This window comes from Humulus lupulus, chromosome X (genome assembly GCF_963169125.1).
Source record: "Humulus lupulus chromosome X, drHumLupu1.1, whole genome shotgun sequence".
In the NCBI taxonomy this organism is placed as follows: Eukaryota; Viridiplantae; Streptophyta; class Magnoliopsida; order Rosales; family Cannabaceae; genus Humulus; species Humulus lupulus.
This window is the reverse complement of record NC_084802.1, coordinates 76,206,182-76,223,638: the sequence shown is the minus strand read 5'-3', so window position 1 is coordinate 76,223,638 and position 17,457 is coordinate 76,206,182. Positions and strand designations below refer to the sequence as shown.

The 17,457-nt window shown below is 36.0% G+C and overlaps 1 protein-coding gene across 1 annotated transcript in view; it reads left to right on the top strand.

The window, feature by feature from the left end:
• The window catches only part of LOC133807316 (uncharacterized), a 46,460-nt gene that overhangs the window by 13,732 nt on the left and 15,271 nt on the right, over nt 1–17,457 (top strand). Inside the window, exon 5 of the mRNA XM_062245567.1 lies at nt 16,914–17,052. Within this exon, the coding sequence (XP_062101551.1) occupies nt 16,914–17,052 (139 nt within the window). The remainder of the gene's footprint in view (nt 1–16,913; nt 17,053–17,457) is intronic.

The window sequence follows — 17,457 nt, the reverse complement described above, 5'->3', positions numbered from 1 at the left end:
AATGACAATGAACACCCTGTTACTAGTTTTGAAATGTTTGATACTGCTGGTAGTTCAGTTTCTGTGCATGACCAGCCAGGTTTGTTCCAACAAGAAGCTGATATTGAGGCCCCCAGTTCAGGTCCCAATGATGGTGACACCACTCGGCCAACTCACCCTATGATCACACGTTCTAAAGTTGAGATTTACAAGCCTAAAGTGTACATGGGAAAATCAAAGTGGCATTCGGTGAAGGAAGCTCTTCTTCATACTGGCTGGAAAGGAGCTATGTAGGAAGAGTTTGATGCATTGATCAAAAACAATACATGGAAACTGGTTCCTAGAACACCTCAAATGAATATTGTTGGAAGCAAATGGGTTTTCAAGGTCAATAAAAATTCGGATGGGACATTTCAAAGGTTCAAAGCACGATTTGTCGCAAAAGGTTTTAACCAAAGGTTGGGTGTTGATTTTGGTGAGATATTCAGCCCAGTGATTAAGGCCCCAACTATTCAGATTGTGCTTACAATTGTTGTAGCAAAGTCTTGGGAGGTGAGACAACTAGATATCAATAATATCTTCTTAAATGGGCATCTTAAAGAGAATGTCTATATGAATCAACCTCAAGGCTTCGAAGACAATACTGTTAGAATGTATTAGCTGTATATTAGTTGTAGAAATTTGAGTTAATTGTATTTAGTTAGTTTCCTATTTAGCCTCTTTAATTTTGTATATAAATACATATTATTCTATTGAATATATACACAATTCATTCACCATATTTTACATGGTATCAGAGCTGATTTTGGAATTGGGAATTCGAAATTCGAAATTAAGGTTCATTACAAATTAGGGTTTTTTAATTAGGGTTCATCACAAATTAGGGTTTTTCAATTAGGGTTCATCACAAATTAGGGTTTTTCAATTAGGGTTCTTTTTCAGCAACAATCTTTAGAGTGATCATTTGTTCTCATCGCCCACTCAGAAAGATTGCCCAGTCGCCGATCTGCCAAACCCCAAAGTCCGGTCGCCGGATTCCTCGCGCGTGTGGCTCACACGCCGCTTGTTCCTTCTGCCACCTACCCCACGCGTCGGCGCGTGGAGGCGCGTGTGACGGGGATTTCGACGGCGAATCATCTCTGGTTCGTTTCTCGGCTCCTCTTGAGCCTACTCGCATCTGTCTCAGGTTGTAGTTTGGTATTTCTCACTTCTTCGTATCTGGGTGTTCTTTACTTGTTCTTCGTTGTTCGATTCTGTCTTGTCTCTTCCGATATTTGTTTTTGAGGTTATGGCAGAGATGAAATCAAATCCAAAACCACTAGTTATTTCTTATGTGGTTCCCGTGATGTCTAAAATCACAGACCATAAATTGATTGGTTCGAATTATTTGGAATGGAGTAAGACGATTTGACTTTATCTAAGGAGTATTGATAAAGATGATCACTTGACTGATGATCCTCCTAAAGAAAAAGACGATTCAAGAAAAGTGTGGCTACGTGAGGGTGCTCGCTTGTTTCTTCAAATTCGAAATTCTATTGATAATGAGGTAATTAGTTTAATTAATCATTGTGAATTGGTTAAAGAACTAATGGATTACTTTGAGTTTTTGTATTCTGGAAAAGACAATCTATCGCGTATGTATGATGTTTGCAAAGCCTTTTATCGCGCGGAGAAACAAGATCAGTCTCTTATGAACTACCTTATGACATTTAAGAGGACATACGAAGAGCTTAATGTGTTGTTGCTATTTAGTCCTGATGTGAAGGTTCATTAGCGCTAGCGAGAGCAAATGGCTATCATGAGCTTTCTAGCAGGACTCTCATCTGACTTTGACTCTGCAAAGTCACAGGTTTTTTCTGGGTCTGATGTCTCCTCTTTACAAGATGTCTTTAGCCGTGTTCTTCGTACAAAAACTACTCCATCTGTTTCTCTTAATAGTGCTTTGGTTGGTCATAATAATCATGCACCATGGAGAAACTCTACTCCAAGTGGTTCCAAATGAGGCAATTCACAAAAGCCTGACAATCGAACACCGGAATCCGGGAGCATTATGTGCAACTATTGTAAGAAACCAGGCCATACCAAGTTCGAGTGTAAGAAGCTACAGTTTAAAAATCAGCAAAAACACTATGCTAATGTTGCAAGCACTAGTGATGCACCTGACAAATCGGTCATTATTTCTGCGAATGAATTTGCCAAGTTCTCAAGGTACCAAGAATCACTCCAGTCTTCATCTCCTTCTGTCACTGCAATTGCTGATTCAGGTAAATCTAATGCATGCCTTCTTTCCACATCCTCGAAATGGATCATTGATTCTGGTGCCACAGATCACATGACAGGTAATTCCAGTCTCTTTTCCACTCTTCAGTCTTATAGTCCCACTTCTTCTGTTACCTTAGCTGATGGATCACCATCTTCTGTTCTTGGATCTGGCACTGTTACTCCTACACCTTTGCTTACTTTGTCATCAGTCTTACATTTATCTAATTTATCCTTTAATTTGCTTTCTGTTAGTCAACTCACTCGTAATTTGAATTGTTGCATCTCTTTCTTTCCCGATCATTGTTTATTTTAGGATCTTATGACGAAGAAGATTATTGGTAAAGGACATGAATCTGGCGGCCTGTATGTTCTTGATCCACTGTCCTCGACTCCTATTGCTTGTCCGAGTGTCTCTTCCGCTTTTGAGGCTCATTGTCGCTTGGGCCATCCATCCCTTCTTTTGCTCAAGAAGCTTTGTCCCCAATATAGTAAGGTGTCTTTATTAGATTGTGAGTCATGTCAGTTTGCCAAACATCATCGTGTTAGTTCGAGTCCTCGAGTCAATAAACGTGCTAGTGTTTCTTTTGAGTTAGTTCATTCTGATGTTTGGGGTCCTTCTCCTATTTTGTCTAAACCTAGATTTAGGTATTTTGTTACTTTTATGGATGATTATTCTCGTGTAACTTGGTTATATTTAATAAAAAATCGTTCTCAGTTGTTTTCTATATTTAGTGCTGAGATTCAAAATCAATTTAATGTGCCTGTTCGTACTTTGCGAAGTGATAATGCCAAGGAATACATATCTGCTCAATTTCAATCTTATATGATCTCTAATGGCATGCTTCATGAAACTTCTTGCGTTGATACTGCACCCCAAAATGGTGTAGCAGAACGTAAAAACAGACACCTTCTTGAAACTTTACGTGCCCTCTTGTTTCAAATGAAAGTTCCTAAACCTTTTTGGGCCGATGCAGTTTCCACAGCTTGCTTTCTTATTAATCGCATGCCATCCTCAGTACTTAATGGTGAGATCCCATTTAAAATTCTTAATATGGTAAGTCATTGTTTCCAGTTGCTCCTCGAGTATTTGGCAGTGTTTGTTTTGCTCGAGATGTCCGTTCACATGTCACCAAATTAGATCCTAAGTCATTAAAGTGTGTATTTCTTGGTTATTCTCGTCTTTAGAAAGGGTATAGGTGTTATTGTCCTGATCTTAACAAATATCTTGTGTCTATTGATGTTACTTTTGTGGAAAATACACCTTATTTTTCATCTTCACCTACTCCTACTCGTCGGGAGAGGATGATGATTTGTTGGTATATTCTGTCACATCCTCTGTGCCTGATACATGTTCTGACGAGTCTCTTGTTCCTTCACCTGCCTCAGTCATAGCTCCCGCAATGCCTACACCTCCTAAGCCTCCTATTATAGTGTACTCCAGGCGTCCACCTCCTCCACCTCCCGTTTCATGTCCTGCACCTGCATCTTCGTCATCAGATTTGGAACTCAACGATGATCTTCCCATTGCACTACGTAATGGTAAACGTCAATGTACATATCCTATTTCTTCTTTTGTTTCTTATAATCATCTGTCCTCTTCTTTGTGCTCTTTTATTGCTTCTCTTGATTCTATCACTATTCCTAAAACTATTCGTGAAGCCATGTCTCATCCTGGTTGGCTTGCTGCAATGATAGAAGAGATGAATGCTTTAGTTGCGAATGGTACTTGGGACTTGGTTAATTTACCTTTAGGAAAACGGGCCATAGGGTGCAAATGGTTGTTTACGGTTAAAGTCAATCCAGATGGAACAATTGCTCGCTTAAAGGCCCGTCTTGTTGCTAAGGGTTATGCTCAAACCTATGGAGTGGACTATTGTGATACTTTTTCTCCTGTTGTTAAACTAAACTCACATCTGTTCGACTGTTCATTTCTATGGCATCTACTCATCATTGGCCTTTGCACCAGCTTGATGTTAAAAACGATTTTCTTCATAGGGATCTTGAGGAAGAAGTGTATATGGAGCAACCTCCTGGGTTTGTTGCTCAGGGGGAGTTAGGGCGAGTTTGTCGTCTTCGCAAATCTTTATATGGGTTGAAACAAAATCCTCGTGCTTGGTTTGGTAAATTTAGTTAGGCTGTTGAGAAATTTGGTTTGTTGAAAAGTAAGTCAGATCATTCTGTGTTCTATAAAAGATCAACTGCTGGTATCATTTTGTTAGTTGTGTATGTGAATGACATCGTTATTACTGGAAATGATATTGGAGGCATCTCATCCCTTAAATCTTTCATTCATACCCAGTTTCACACGAAGGATTTAGGGGTGCTCAAGTATTTCTTGGGAGTTGAAGTTACTCGGAGTAAACAAGGTATTTTTCTGTCTCAAAGAAAGTATGTACTTGATTTGTTAATTGAGACAGGAAAATTGGTAGCAAAACCTTGTAGTACTCCAATGAATCTAGCTGTGCATCTTACACGTGATGGGGAACCATTTGAAGATCCTAAGAAATATCGCAGATTGGTTGGAAAGTTAAATTATCTAACTGTGACTCGTCCAGATATTGTATTCTCAATTAGTGTTGTTAGTCAGTTTATGTCTTCTCCAACAATTCATCATTGGGTAGCATTAGAGAAAATTTTGTGTTACTTGAAAGGAGCACCAGGACGAGGTATTGTTTACAAGGATCATGGACACACCCAGATTAAGTGTTTCTCTGATGCAGATTGGGCAGGCTCCAAGGTAGATAGACGATCCACTTCAGGTTATTGTGTCTTTGTTAGGGGCAATCTAATCTCTTGAAGGAGTAAGAAGCAAAATGTTGTGTCTAGATCCAGTGCAGAATCAGAATATAGAGCTATGGCACAGTCTGTGTGTGAGATAGTATGGATTTATCAGCTTTTGACTGAATTCGGGTTTAAGACTTCAGTTCCAGCAAAATTGTGGTGTGATAATCAAGCTGCTCTTCATATTGCCTCAAATCCTGTGTTCCACGAGCGAACTAAGCACATTGAGATTGATTGTCATTTTGTTCGTGAGAAAATTCAATAAGGCCTGATCTCCACAGGATATGTGAAAACTGGAGAACAATTAGGAGATATTTTTACAAAGGCTTTGAATGGGGTGCGGATTGATTATCTTTGTAACAAGCTGGGCATGATTAACATTTCTGCAACAGCTTGAGGGGGAGTGTTGGAATATATTAGCTGTATTAGCTGTATATTAGCTGTAGAAATTAAAGTTAATTGTATTTAGTTAGTTTCCTATTTAGTCTCTCTAATTTTGTATATAAATACATACTATTCTATTGAATATATACACAATTTATTCACCATATTTTACATAAACCTGATTTTGTGTGCAAACTCACTAAGTCACTCTATGGTCTTCATCAGGCACCAAGGGCCTGGTTTGAAAGTCTCAGAACAACTCTATTTGGCTGGAACTTCAAGAATTCTAAGGCTGACTCCTCTCTATTTTTCTACATCTCGACTGCTCAAATCATCTTGATCCTTATATACGTGGATGATATAATTGTGACAGACTACTGAGTAGCTGAAACAGTTCATAACAAAACTAAATCAGATCTTTGCTCTAAAAGATCTCGGTCCCTTGCACTACTTTCTTGTTATAGAAGTGCACCGAGATGACACTGGGATGTATTTGAGTCAACCAAAATACATTGCGGAGCTATTGAGAAAGACTGGCATGCTGAATTTAAAGTCATGCCTGACTCCTATGACTGTTGTAAAGATGATCTCTATATCAGATGGTGAGTTGCTATCTAATCCTACGGTTTATAGAAGCATAATCGGAGGTCCCATTAGTATTGTATTTCTTTCGAAATACTCACCCGCAATCAATTGACTTTGATTCTTGTGGTAGATCAATAATCTCCCAAGTGTGGTTACACATAATTGAATCTATCTCATCATTTATTGTCTCTTTCCAAAAATTAGAGTCCCTTGAGGACATAGCTTCTTGGAAAGTTTTAAGATCATCCTCCATTTGAAGTATTATAGGATACTTTCAAGTAACTCCTTTTTGGTTTCCCTATACTAGGTAAATTGTCTCCACTTGAGAAGTTTCATTTTGTGATCTACTCTCTTTAAGCATTTGGCTTCTTCTGGGCAATATTAGTTGCTCTACAACCCTTGATGGTAGTTCTTTTTGAGTTCTTTCTAATTAGATCAGTTCTTGAGGTTTATTGTCTCTATACAATAAACTCTCAAAGAACTTCACTTCTCTTGATTCAATTATCACATTAGACTCCAAGTCTAATAGCCCATAGACTTTGCTATTTGAGGCATAACCTACAAACACACATTTGATGGCCCTTGGACTCAACTTGGTCTTTTTAGGCTTCGTGCTCTTGCAATAAGCAAGACACCCCACACTTTGAGATACCCTAAGTTGAATCTCTTTTCTTTTCATATCTCATATGGTGAAATTTTATTCTTCTTTAGAGGAATTCGGTTTAGAATATGACAAATAGTAAGCAAGACTTCTCCCCATAACGCAAAACTCAAATTCGCATGTAATAACATAACATTAATCATTTTAACATAGATTCTATTCATTCTTTCTGCTGTACCATTTTGTTGGGGAGTACAAGGGGTTGTACATTTATGTATTATACTATGCATCTCACAAAACACATTAAACTCATTGGATAAATATTCAACGTCTCTATCACTTCTAATTACTTTTAATATATTTTCCAATTGATTTTTCAACTTTGGCTTTATAAATTTTAAACATGCTAAATGTCTTATCCTTATTCTTAAGCAAGTATACATATGTGAATCTAGAACAATCATCAATAAACGGAACAAAATACCTATGTCTTCCTCTAGTAATTATTTCATTCAATTCACACAAATCACTATTTAACAAATTTAACAAGTTAGTTCCTTTCAACATTAGGAAAAAATCTCTTTACTATTTTAAATTTAACACATAATTCACATTTATCATATTCAACATCATTGCATACAGTTAAACCACTTTTTATAACCATTTTAATTGTACTAAATCCTATGAACAAGTCTATTATGTCACAAAATGATAGAATCAAAATCAAGCACATAAGAGGAAGATGAGGAGGTCTAGAGAGTTATTGTTTTTTTGATAGAATTAGCTTGTCGGACTCGAACACCGCTTTGATGCATGGTCTGCTCAATAAATGTCCACTCACAAGATTCCTACTCATATCTAGAACATACAACACATTGGTCAATAGAAACTTCTTTCCAGATGTGAAGTAAATATCAATATTCCCCTTGCCCAACACCTTGGACCTTTGCTCATTCCCCATTTGGATCTCATGTCCATCCTTTGATTGCTCACAGGTCTTGAAAACCCCTCTATCATAAGCTACATGAATGGTGACACAACTTCCATACTCTTATCTCTTCATTCTTATGGAGAATCTTTTTCTTATATCTTCTCCAAGATGGAGGTAGTTTGGCTATAATCTCGCCCACAATGAAGAATTCTGGCCATGTTAACTTAAGAGTAGACAACTTATTCACAATAACTTGGAGCTCATGTACTTGGGGAAGTAAGGGTTTAACATCAAAGAATTTAAATTCCATGTATTGAGTGATAAGGAATTTATTAGTACCTTCTTCAGTTTTGTATTTCTTCTCAAGAGCTTCCTATATCTCCTTTGCCGATGTAGTGTTTGTGTAGAAATCATAGAGGCGACCCGACAAAACATTTAGTATGTGGCATCTACAAATAAGTTTATCTTCTTCCTTTTTCTTTCTTTCTTTGATCACTTCTTGAGAATCACCTTCCTTTGGAGGCTCCAAAGTCTTTAAGTCTTTGTCAAGAATGTAGTGAGCTTTTAATGTTGCGAGGAGAAACTTGATCTTGTCTTGCCCATCTTATAAAGTTTGAGCCATCAAACCTATCTAATCTAACTAGATCTTGAAACATGAACTTGAAAGTTGAGATTGATGAGCTTTCTTCCATGACTTTAACTAGCACAAAAACATTTAGAAATATACAAACCTTGACACAAAACATAGGTTAGAGATAGAGATTTTTTATTGTTGGGGATTAGGTTATAGATAACATTTGGTTTGTGATACAACTCAAGACTAAACATGCAAGTAATTCATTATTTGAGAATTGTTAAACTCAAATTACATAAACACAATGAGATAAGAGTTTAGAGTGGACCTTCCTTGATAAACAAACCCTAGGAACATAAATCACAAACTATGATTTTATGTGAAACACAAAAGTTGCAAGGCTTGACACAAATAAAGATTTGTTGTCAAAAAATCTCTATTCCTAGCCTTCTCTATGGAAATGCTTGAAGCTACAACAATGGAATGAGATTGGGATACACAAGTCTTGATCCTTCATACAAGTCAAGCTTTCTTGATGATGATCTGGGAAAAAATTAGTAATCTTGGAGCTAGAGAGTTCTTCTTTTAGAGAGAGAGAGAGGTGAGTGATCAATTCACCAATTAACTCATATAAACCTCGTAAACAGTATAGGACCCTCATTAGACTCAACCAATGAGATTAGAGCATTTAAATTTAAGTTTTGGAGTTAAATTACGTTACCGTACGGACATCCCGTAATGGTCCAGGCAACACATCGCCTGGCACAAAGCGATGCGTCGCCTGGCACAAAGCGATGCGTCGCCTGACAGTATCGCCTATAACCAAGCAACATCGCCTGGTCCGTTTAGTCTAGGATTTCAAAGCTTCGGGCGACCACTCCAAGACTTGTCTCAAAACACCTCTAAATGCTCCCAAATTTCTTGGATACTCTTATATACTCCTGTGAGTTTTTTTGAATATCTGTCTTATTTTATTATCATTAATGAGGGAATATATATACAGTCTAAATGGAAAAACTAAATCTAAACAAATATACATACGATCAGCTAATTTTAGAAAAAATAAAATTATATTCCCCTATTTCTAGAAAGAAAAGTTATACATAATATTTGGTATTAACACCAAATTGATGATCCTGATTTAGGAAATAAATCCACACTCCCCCTCAAGCTGGGTTGTGTATATCAAACATCCCAAGCTTGCACATTAATTCTTCAAAACTGGTTCTTGGGAGAGCTTTGGTGAGGATGTCTGCTGTTTGAAATCTTGATGGAGTATAAATGGTTTGAACAATGGCGTTCTCAATTTTCTCAGTGATGAAGTGTATCTATCTCAATATACTTAGTCCTATCGGGACGAACCAGATTTTTCGCAATACTAATGGTAGCTTGACTTTCACAAAACATTTGTATAGACTCTTCTGTAAATACTCCCAGTTCACCAAGTAATTTTTTCAGCTAAATCCCTTAACAAATGCCAAGAGCTAGAGCTCTAAATTCGGCTTCAGCTGAGCTTCTAGAAACAACTAACTGTTTCTTACTCCTCAATGTTACTAGATTACCCCAAACATAAAAATAATAAGCTGAAGTACTCCTATCCGTTACATCTCCTGCCCAGTCTGTGTTTGTGTAGACTCTGATTTCTTTATTATCATTCTTCCTGAAAAGAAGTCTTTTTCCTGGAGTCATCTTGAGGTCTCTAAGAATTCTAGTAACAGCTTCCATGTGTTCCTTAGTTGGATTATTCATGTATTGACTCACCACACTAACAGGAAAACCAATATCAAGTCTAGTGTGAGATAAATAAATAAATAAGGCGTCCAACTAGTCTTTGATATCTCCACTGTCCACAGGTGTCTTATCTTCCCTGAGCCAATTTTCTTGCTAGAATTCATTGGAGTTGAGGCCAGTTTACACCCAAGCATTCCTATTTCCTTGAGTGAGTCTAGAACATACTTACGTTGAGAAGCAAAAATACCATGTCTTGATCGTGCAATTTCCATGCCAAAAAAATATTTGAGATACTCAAGATCTTTAATCTCGAATTCCTTTGATAAAAAACTTTTCAACCTTTCAACCTTTCTAGTTTTTCCTTATAATCGCCTGTTAGTATTATATCATCAACATAAACTATTAGGATAGCAATCCTTTTATCTGATGAGAGTTTGACAAACAATATGTGATCTGCTTGACATTGAGTATAGCCATTCTGAATGATGGATTTAGTGAGTTTTCCAAACCATGCCGTGGAGATTGCTTAAGGCCATATAGAAATTTTTTGAGTCTACATACTTTGTCCTGGTTGGATGAATTCTCAAAGTCAGATGGAATATCCATATAGACTTCTTCTTCAAGATCACCATTCAAGAAAACATTCTTAACATCTAGTTGGTGCAGTGGCCAGTCCTAATTTGCAGCAAGAGAGAATATAACACGGATGGTGTTGAGTTTAGCCACAGGCGCAAAGGTCTCTTGATAATCTATTCCATAAGACTGAGTGAAACCCTTAGCAACCAGGCGAGCTTTAAACCTCTCAATGTTACCATCTGCTTTATGTTTAATGGTGAATACCCATTTGCATCCCACGGGCCTCTTTCCATTTGGTAATTTTGTAATTTCCCAAGTACCATTCTTTACCAAAGCGTTGATCTCATCTTGTACAACCTTTTTCCAACTAGGATCAGTCAATGCCTCTTGGATTGTATGAGGAATCTTGTACACTATCAAGAACAGAGACAAATGCCTAATAGGATGGAGATAAGATGTTATAGGACACAAAGTTGCCAATGGGATGTTTAGTACAAGCACGAACTCCCTTTCTCAAAGCAATAGGCAGATCATTATTTATATGAGTAACATTATCATGACTAGGCAAACCTGAAATGTATTTCTGGAGGATGTGGTTCCAGTTCTGATTCATGGTGGTCCTCGAGATGTGTTTGGTCTTCTAATTCTTTCTCAGAATTTTTTCTTCTTTGGTAGACACGCAGCTCTTTAGGTTCTGGTTGAGAATCAACAGTCATTGGTGGGCCAGATGAATTTCAGATTGATTTTCTATAACTTGGGAAGGACTAGATGGATCCATTGGCTGTGTTTTGGAAGATTGAACAGAACGTGGAGTATAAGTACGAGTACTTGGAATAATTTCAGTATGGGTACCTAGAATAATATCCCAAAGATGAGATTCACTTACATTCTCCCCCTGAATCTCAGACTTGTAATAAGCATGGTTTTCAAAAAAGGTGACATCCATAGCGGTATAGGTTTTTTTAGTAGTAGGAGAATAACACTAAGCTAATGAACCTTGTATAAGGGAATAGTTGCAAGAGAGTTTGACACGGAGTTTTAAATCTGAGAACTTTAGATGGCATCTGATTGATGAGATAGGCAGCAGTAAGAGTTGCGTCACTCCAAAAAAATTTGGGAACGTGAGTCCCAAACATGAGAGATCGAGCAATTTCAAGAAGATGTCAATTTTTGCGCTGAGCAATTCCATTTTGCTGAGGAGTGTCAACACAAGAACTTAAGTGAATGATGCCCTGCTGTATCATATAGGGACCCAGAACAGAATTAAAAGATTCTTTGGCATTATCAGTTTTGAGAATTTGAATCTTAGTTTGAATCATAGAATGAAAATGCTGAAAAATCTCACTCACTTCTGATTTATTTTTCATAATAAATACCTAAGTTAATCTAGTGTGATCATCTATAAATGATATAAACCATCTTTTTTTAGTTACAGTGGTTACACGTGAAGGTCCCCATACATCACTATGAATGAATGAAAAAGGTTTGGATAGTTTATATGATAATCTAGAATAACTATTGCGAGTGTGTTTTACAAATTGACAGATTTACAGCAAAAAGAATTTGGATTTTTATTATAATAAATAACAAAGGAAACACTTTTCACATATACAAAAAATTCGGATGACCAAGATGATAGTGCCATAACATAATATCACTATCTTTATTAGAATAAGAAATAGATTGATTATTCAAAGAAAACAAACTGAACTTTTGGACTGCGCTAGTGGATGGAATTTCATTCTGTAGAACATAAAGACCAAAACACATCTCAGCACTGCCAATCCTCTTCCCCGAATCCAAGTCCTCAAATACACAAAGATTTGCGAAAAATTTAGTCACACAATGGTGGTCATGAGTAAATTTACTAATAGAAAGCAAATTACAGTCCAATTTAGGCACATAAAGTACAAATGTGGAGTTAGGTCCTTATTTATTGTGACTGAACCCGAACACTCAACTTGAGAGAGTGTGTCACCAGCAATTTTCACTGTATGATTTCTTGTACTCGTGTGAAACTCAGAAAAAATTGATGCAACTCCGGTCATGTGATCTGATGTGCCAGAGTCAAGAATCCAAGATTTAGTAATTCTTTTATTGACAAAACAAGCTATTGACTTATTACCTCTCATGGCCAACATTCCAGTACCCTGAGTAGCATGTGGCTGATTGGAGGACTGACTTAGAAGCTTTTGAAGGGCCTTAAGCTGAGCTTTAGTAAATGGAGCTGATTCAGATGCATCTGTATTCCCTTCAACAGTAGAACTAGTAGTGGCAGCAACATTCCCTTGACTTTCACGATCGCCCCATGACTTGGCCATGGATTTTCCAGCATGTTTCTCTGTAGTGTCCAGGTTTTCGGCAATGGTCACACCAAGGACGTCCCTTATTCTGACGATTACCAGGATTTGCACCATGAGACTGTCCTCGGGCAGCAAGGGCAGATGATTCCTGATCTGAAAGTAGAGTTGGAGAGCCCATCATAACTTTTTTCCTACTTTCTTCAAGACGGACTTCAGAGAGTGCCTCTGACCTTGGGAAGGGGCTTGGTGCTCATGATTCGACTCCGGACTGCATCGAGATTTTTGTTAAGGCCATGAAGAAATTTGAAAGTTATCTTTTTCTCCACAATGGTAAGGTAGAGGGTAGTATCATCAGTACACTTCCAGACATATTCTTCAAATAGATCCAGTTGCTGCCAATAGCGTGTGAGAGTGTTGAGGTATTGAGTGACAGAGGTATCATCTTGGCGGAGATCATACAAGGCAACTTCAATAGCAAAGAGTTCTGAGGTATTTTCAGAACTTGAATAAGACTCTTTGACAGCATCCCATAATTCCTTTGTCGTGGCATATAAGAGAAAATTTTCTCTAAAATCATTATTAATAGAACTTTTCAGCCATGATTTAATCATATGATTGTCAGATTTCCAAGTTTTGAACGTAGGATCATCTTGCTTTGGAGCAGAAATTTCTCCAGTGAGATATTCCTCCTTGCTTTTTCCGCCAATATACATCAGCACAGATTGGGACCATTGGAGATAGTTGTGTCCATTGAATTTGTGGCTGGTAACCAGAGAGATAGATGCATTGCTGTGTGGGAGAGCTGGAGTAGAGAGGGACTGATCTGATGAGGACGTCTTGGAATGGACACACAGAGAAAGAGAAGAAGAAAGGAAAAAGAAAAATATTGAAACCCTAGTAAAGTTACGACTCTGATACCATGTGAGTTTTTTGAATATTTGTTTTATTTTATTATCTCCAATGAGGGGATATATATACAACTTAGAAGGAAAAAATAAATCTAAACAAATAAATATACAATCAGCTAATTCTAGGAAAAACAAAATTATAATCCCCTATTTCTAAAAAGAAAAGATATACATAATATTTGGTATTAACACCAAATTGACCCCTAAATACAGCTGTGATCAATTTCCTGATTTATGAAATAAATCCACAACTCCAAATAAACATTTTGGACCCAAAAAGTTGATTTATAAATGTCTATATCGATAGTCAACTTTCACTTGTTGACTTTTGTAAAATCATTATTGTTTTAGCACCTCTTGCCTAAACAATTTCACCATGTATTTAACCAATCTCAATAGCTCACAGTCAATAACACTTCAATGCAATTTACAAATCATGAGGTACCTAAAAGGTACTCTAGAAAAAGGGCTGCTATTTGAGATGCACTCTCATATGCAAGTGGAGGCATGCATGGATGAAGATTGGGCTGGTAGTGTGATTGATAGAAGGTTTATTTCTAGTTATTGCATGTTTGTTGGAGCAGATTTAGTTATTTGGCCCAGCAAGAAACAAAGTGTGGTGGCTAGAAGTAGTGTAGAAGCTGAGTACAAGACAATTGTAGTTGGTATTTGTGAAATTCTGTGGGTAAGAGGCTACTAGAGGAACTGAGGGTGAAGAATGCACTACCTTTGACGGTATATTGTGATAACAAAGTTGTTATTACAATTGCTCATAATCTAATGTTTCGTGACAAAACAAAACATGTTGAAGTTGATAAACATTTTAAATAGGAAAATTTGGTTAATGATCTTATTTGTATGCCCTATGTTCCTACTGATGAAGTTGCAGATATTCTTACAAAAGTACTATCGAAGAAGCAACTTGAAAAATTAAGTTGCATGCTGGCTATGGAAGACATATTCAAACCAACTTAAGGGGAGTGTTGAAGACATATTCATTCCCGATCCTCTTTATGATATAGTCAAAAATCATAATTGACCAAATCTCTAAGATTTTGTCAAATATCGTTCTGTTTTTTAGTGTATATTTGGTGTAAATATAGGCTGATTTCATGCTTTGAAATTAGATTATACTTTCTATGTTTTGTCTCCCTATTGTTTGTATATATGAGAATCATACAACTTTGATTCCTAATATTTAGACTACTAGTGTAAATAACTTTGCTGAGTTGTGTTCTTTTCTTTTCTTTGAGCAATAAGGTTCCTCCACTGTTAAGGAAATGTTTACCTACCTGTAAAGGAAAATGTTTGAAAGAGGATTGGGAATGAATAAAATTGAACCATCCCTTCTCTATTTTAATAATCATGTGAAGGATTCCTCACAACTGGTGACTTAAAGCAAAAAGTACGCACATCAATAGATATGGGAAACACCCAAATTTTTTACTTCCATTCCAGTCCACATTACTGATTATTAAACATGCCTTGGTGTTTTGCTATCAAAGCAAAATGATTACCATTTCACTATGATCTTATCCAGTGATAACACTCCTAGATGAAGAACATGTCTTATATTAACTTTTGATTCGTAGGTAAGATTGGAAGGATCTGTTCAGAAAGTTTTTGACAAGGAATCTGAACAATACTTCCATACACTACAAAAAACTTGAATTTTAGTCACAAAAAAAGTTGTGACTAAAAGTTTTAGTCACTAAAAAATATTATCACCACGTTATCACTAAAAAGTCCGTGGCTAAAAGTTTTAGCCATTCTAAAAATATCGTTGTGACTAAAAGTCACTTTTAGTGACAACAATTATTTGTAACTAATAGTCATCACAATTAGTGACAACTTTCTTTAAGCCACAACACATTTATTTTTAGTGATAATTTTAATTATCACTAATATTTCTTTAGTGACAACAAAAAGGTATCACTGATACTTCTTTAGTGATAATTTGTTGTTGTCACTAATAATCCTTTAATCACAAAAAAAAAAAATTCATGAATATATTTAATTAAAATGGATAAAAAGATAAAAGGATGACCAATCAATGCAATTTTTTACACAACTAGAGAAAAAACCTGAATATAATAGCAAGTAGCCACATTCATTAGCATCAAGAAAGTTAAGCATATTGTTATACTACTAATATCTAAAGTATTACAGCCAAATCAAGTATGAGACCAGCTGAGAAAAGCTAGAAACAAGCTGAAAGTTCAATCACAGATAATGTATTTTATTGGGAACCAAAAAAAGATTAAAATCCACAAACAACAAAGCCCATTAATAAAAAGAAAAACGAAATCCATTGGATTAGTCATCCTTCTCTTGAGCTTCCTCTCATCTTTATCACCCTTCTTCTTTACCTGAAACATCTTAGTATTGTTATACTTAGAGACAAAATAGTTCATATTACATTTTGCCTCAAAATTATTTTGAACTTACCACCACTTTAGCACAAGTACTCAATATCATTCTCAAAAGACTTTGGTGAGTGAATGTGGGATTGCGATGATGAACAATTCATTTGTCTCATAACTTTTAGTCTAACTAATTTAGAGAAAGACTTGGACAAAATCATATAAACCCATACTACTCAAAAAAGAAAAGTATCAGCCCCAAAAATATATAATATTATACAAAGTTATATAAATGTGTCTATTAATGACAGTTTTCAAAGTTAAGTTTAGCTAACATTTCTGGCATCTTTATTTATTTAAGGAAGTAAAATAAACAAACAGAAGCTATGACACTAAAAATATACACTAAAATGATGACATCTCTTTTATTCCTAAAGATACAGACACAGACACAGTACACTCAAACATACCTCCTTCTATATTTATCTTATTTTAGCAGATTCTTGTATGCACTCTGTTGTTCTTATTCACATGTTCTTCTAAAAGAATGAACGCAGCAGAAATGATTATGGTATATAACCAGATCCTGACATATATGTTTTTTCTCTTATTTCTTTTATTTTTTTTCTTATTCTAATTTAATAATACATAAAACATATATGCACAAAAACGTACACAAAAACAATCCCTAAATAAGTAAAAATATAGAGATATGCCTACGTTGAGAGACTCTAACGAGTTGAGTGCATATATGTAAGACTTGGTAAAAAAACAATGCTCAATGTTCTAAAACTCACTATCTTGGTATACAGAAGCTCTTAAATTGATCCATGTGTCACAAAAAGAGATACAAACACAAAAACATATATCAGTGAATTGCTAAACATCACATACAAGAACAGAGGAAACACTAATCCCAAAATTATTTTTTTCAGAGGAAAGCATTTTGGAGCCAATTACGAGCTTGGGGAAGAAATGGGACGAGGGCATTTTAGGTATACTCGCTCAGCGAAAGCAAAGAAAGGGAGTATGAAGGGCCAAGATGTGGCTGTCAAGGTTATTCCAAAATCAAAGGTTTGTCGGTTTGTTTGTTTAAAATTTTATTTTATTTTATTTTGTTCATACATATTTTTTGTGAATCTAGTTCGTTTGGTTAGTTGCATGTTTTGTAATTCTTATGGAAGTTTGATTAGAATTGAGTGAAGAAAATTTGACTTTAATATCCTTTCAAAATATATAGTTTTTTCCACCTAGTACTTGCTGCATTTTCCTGGTAGTTTTGCATTGTAGACTCTGTATTGAGTGGTTCTACTTAATTGTGTAATATGCATATCATGTTGTAGAGGTCTTAAGTAAAAAGTAGTGTTTATGATTATATTTGCTAGAGCATATGCATGGTCACCATGATTATCATATTATAAATAGTTCAATTTCATAAAAAGCATCTGTAAATTAATTTAGGATCAGGATGGCTTAGTT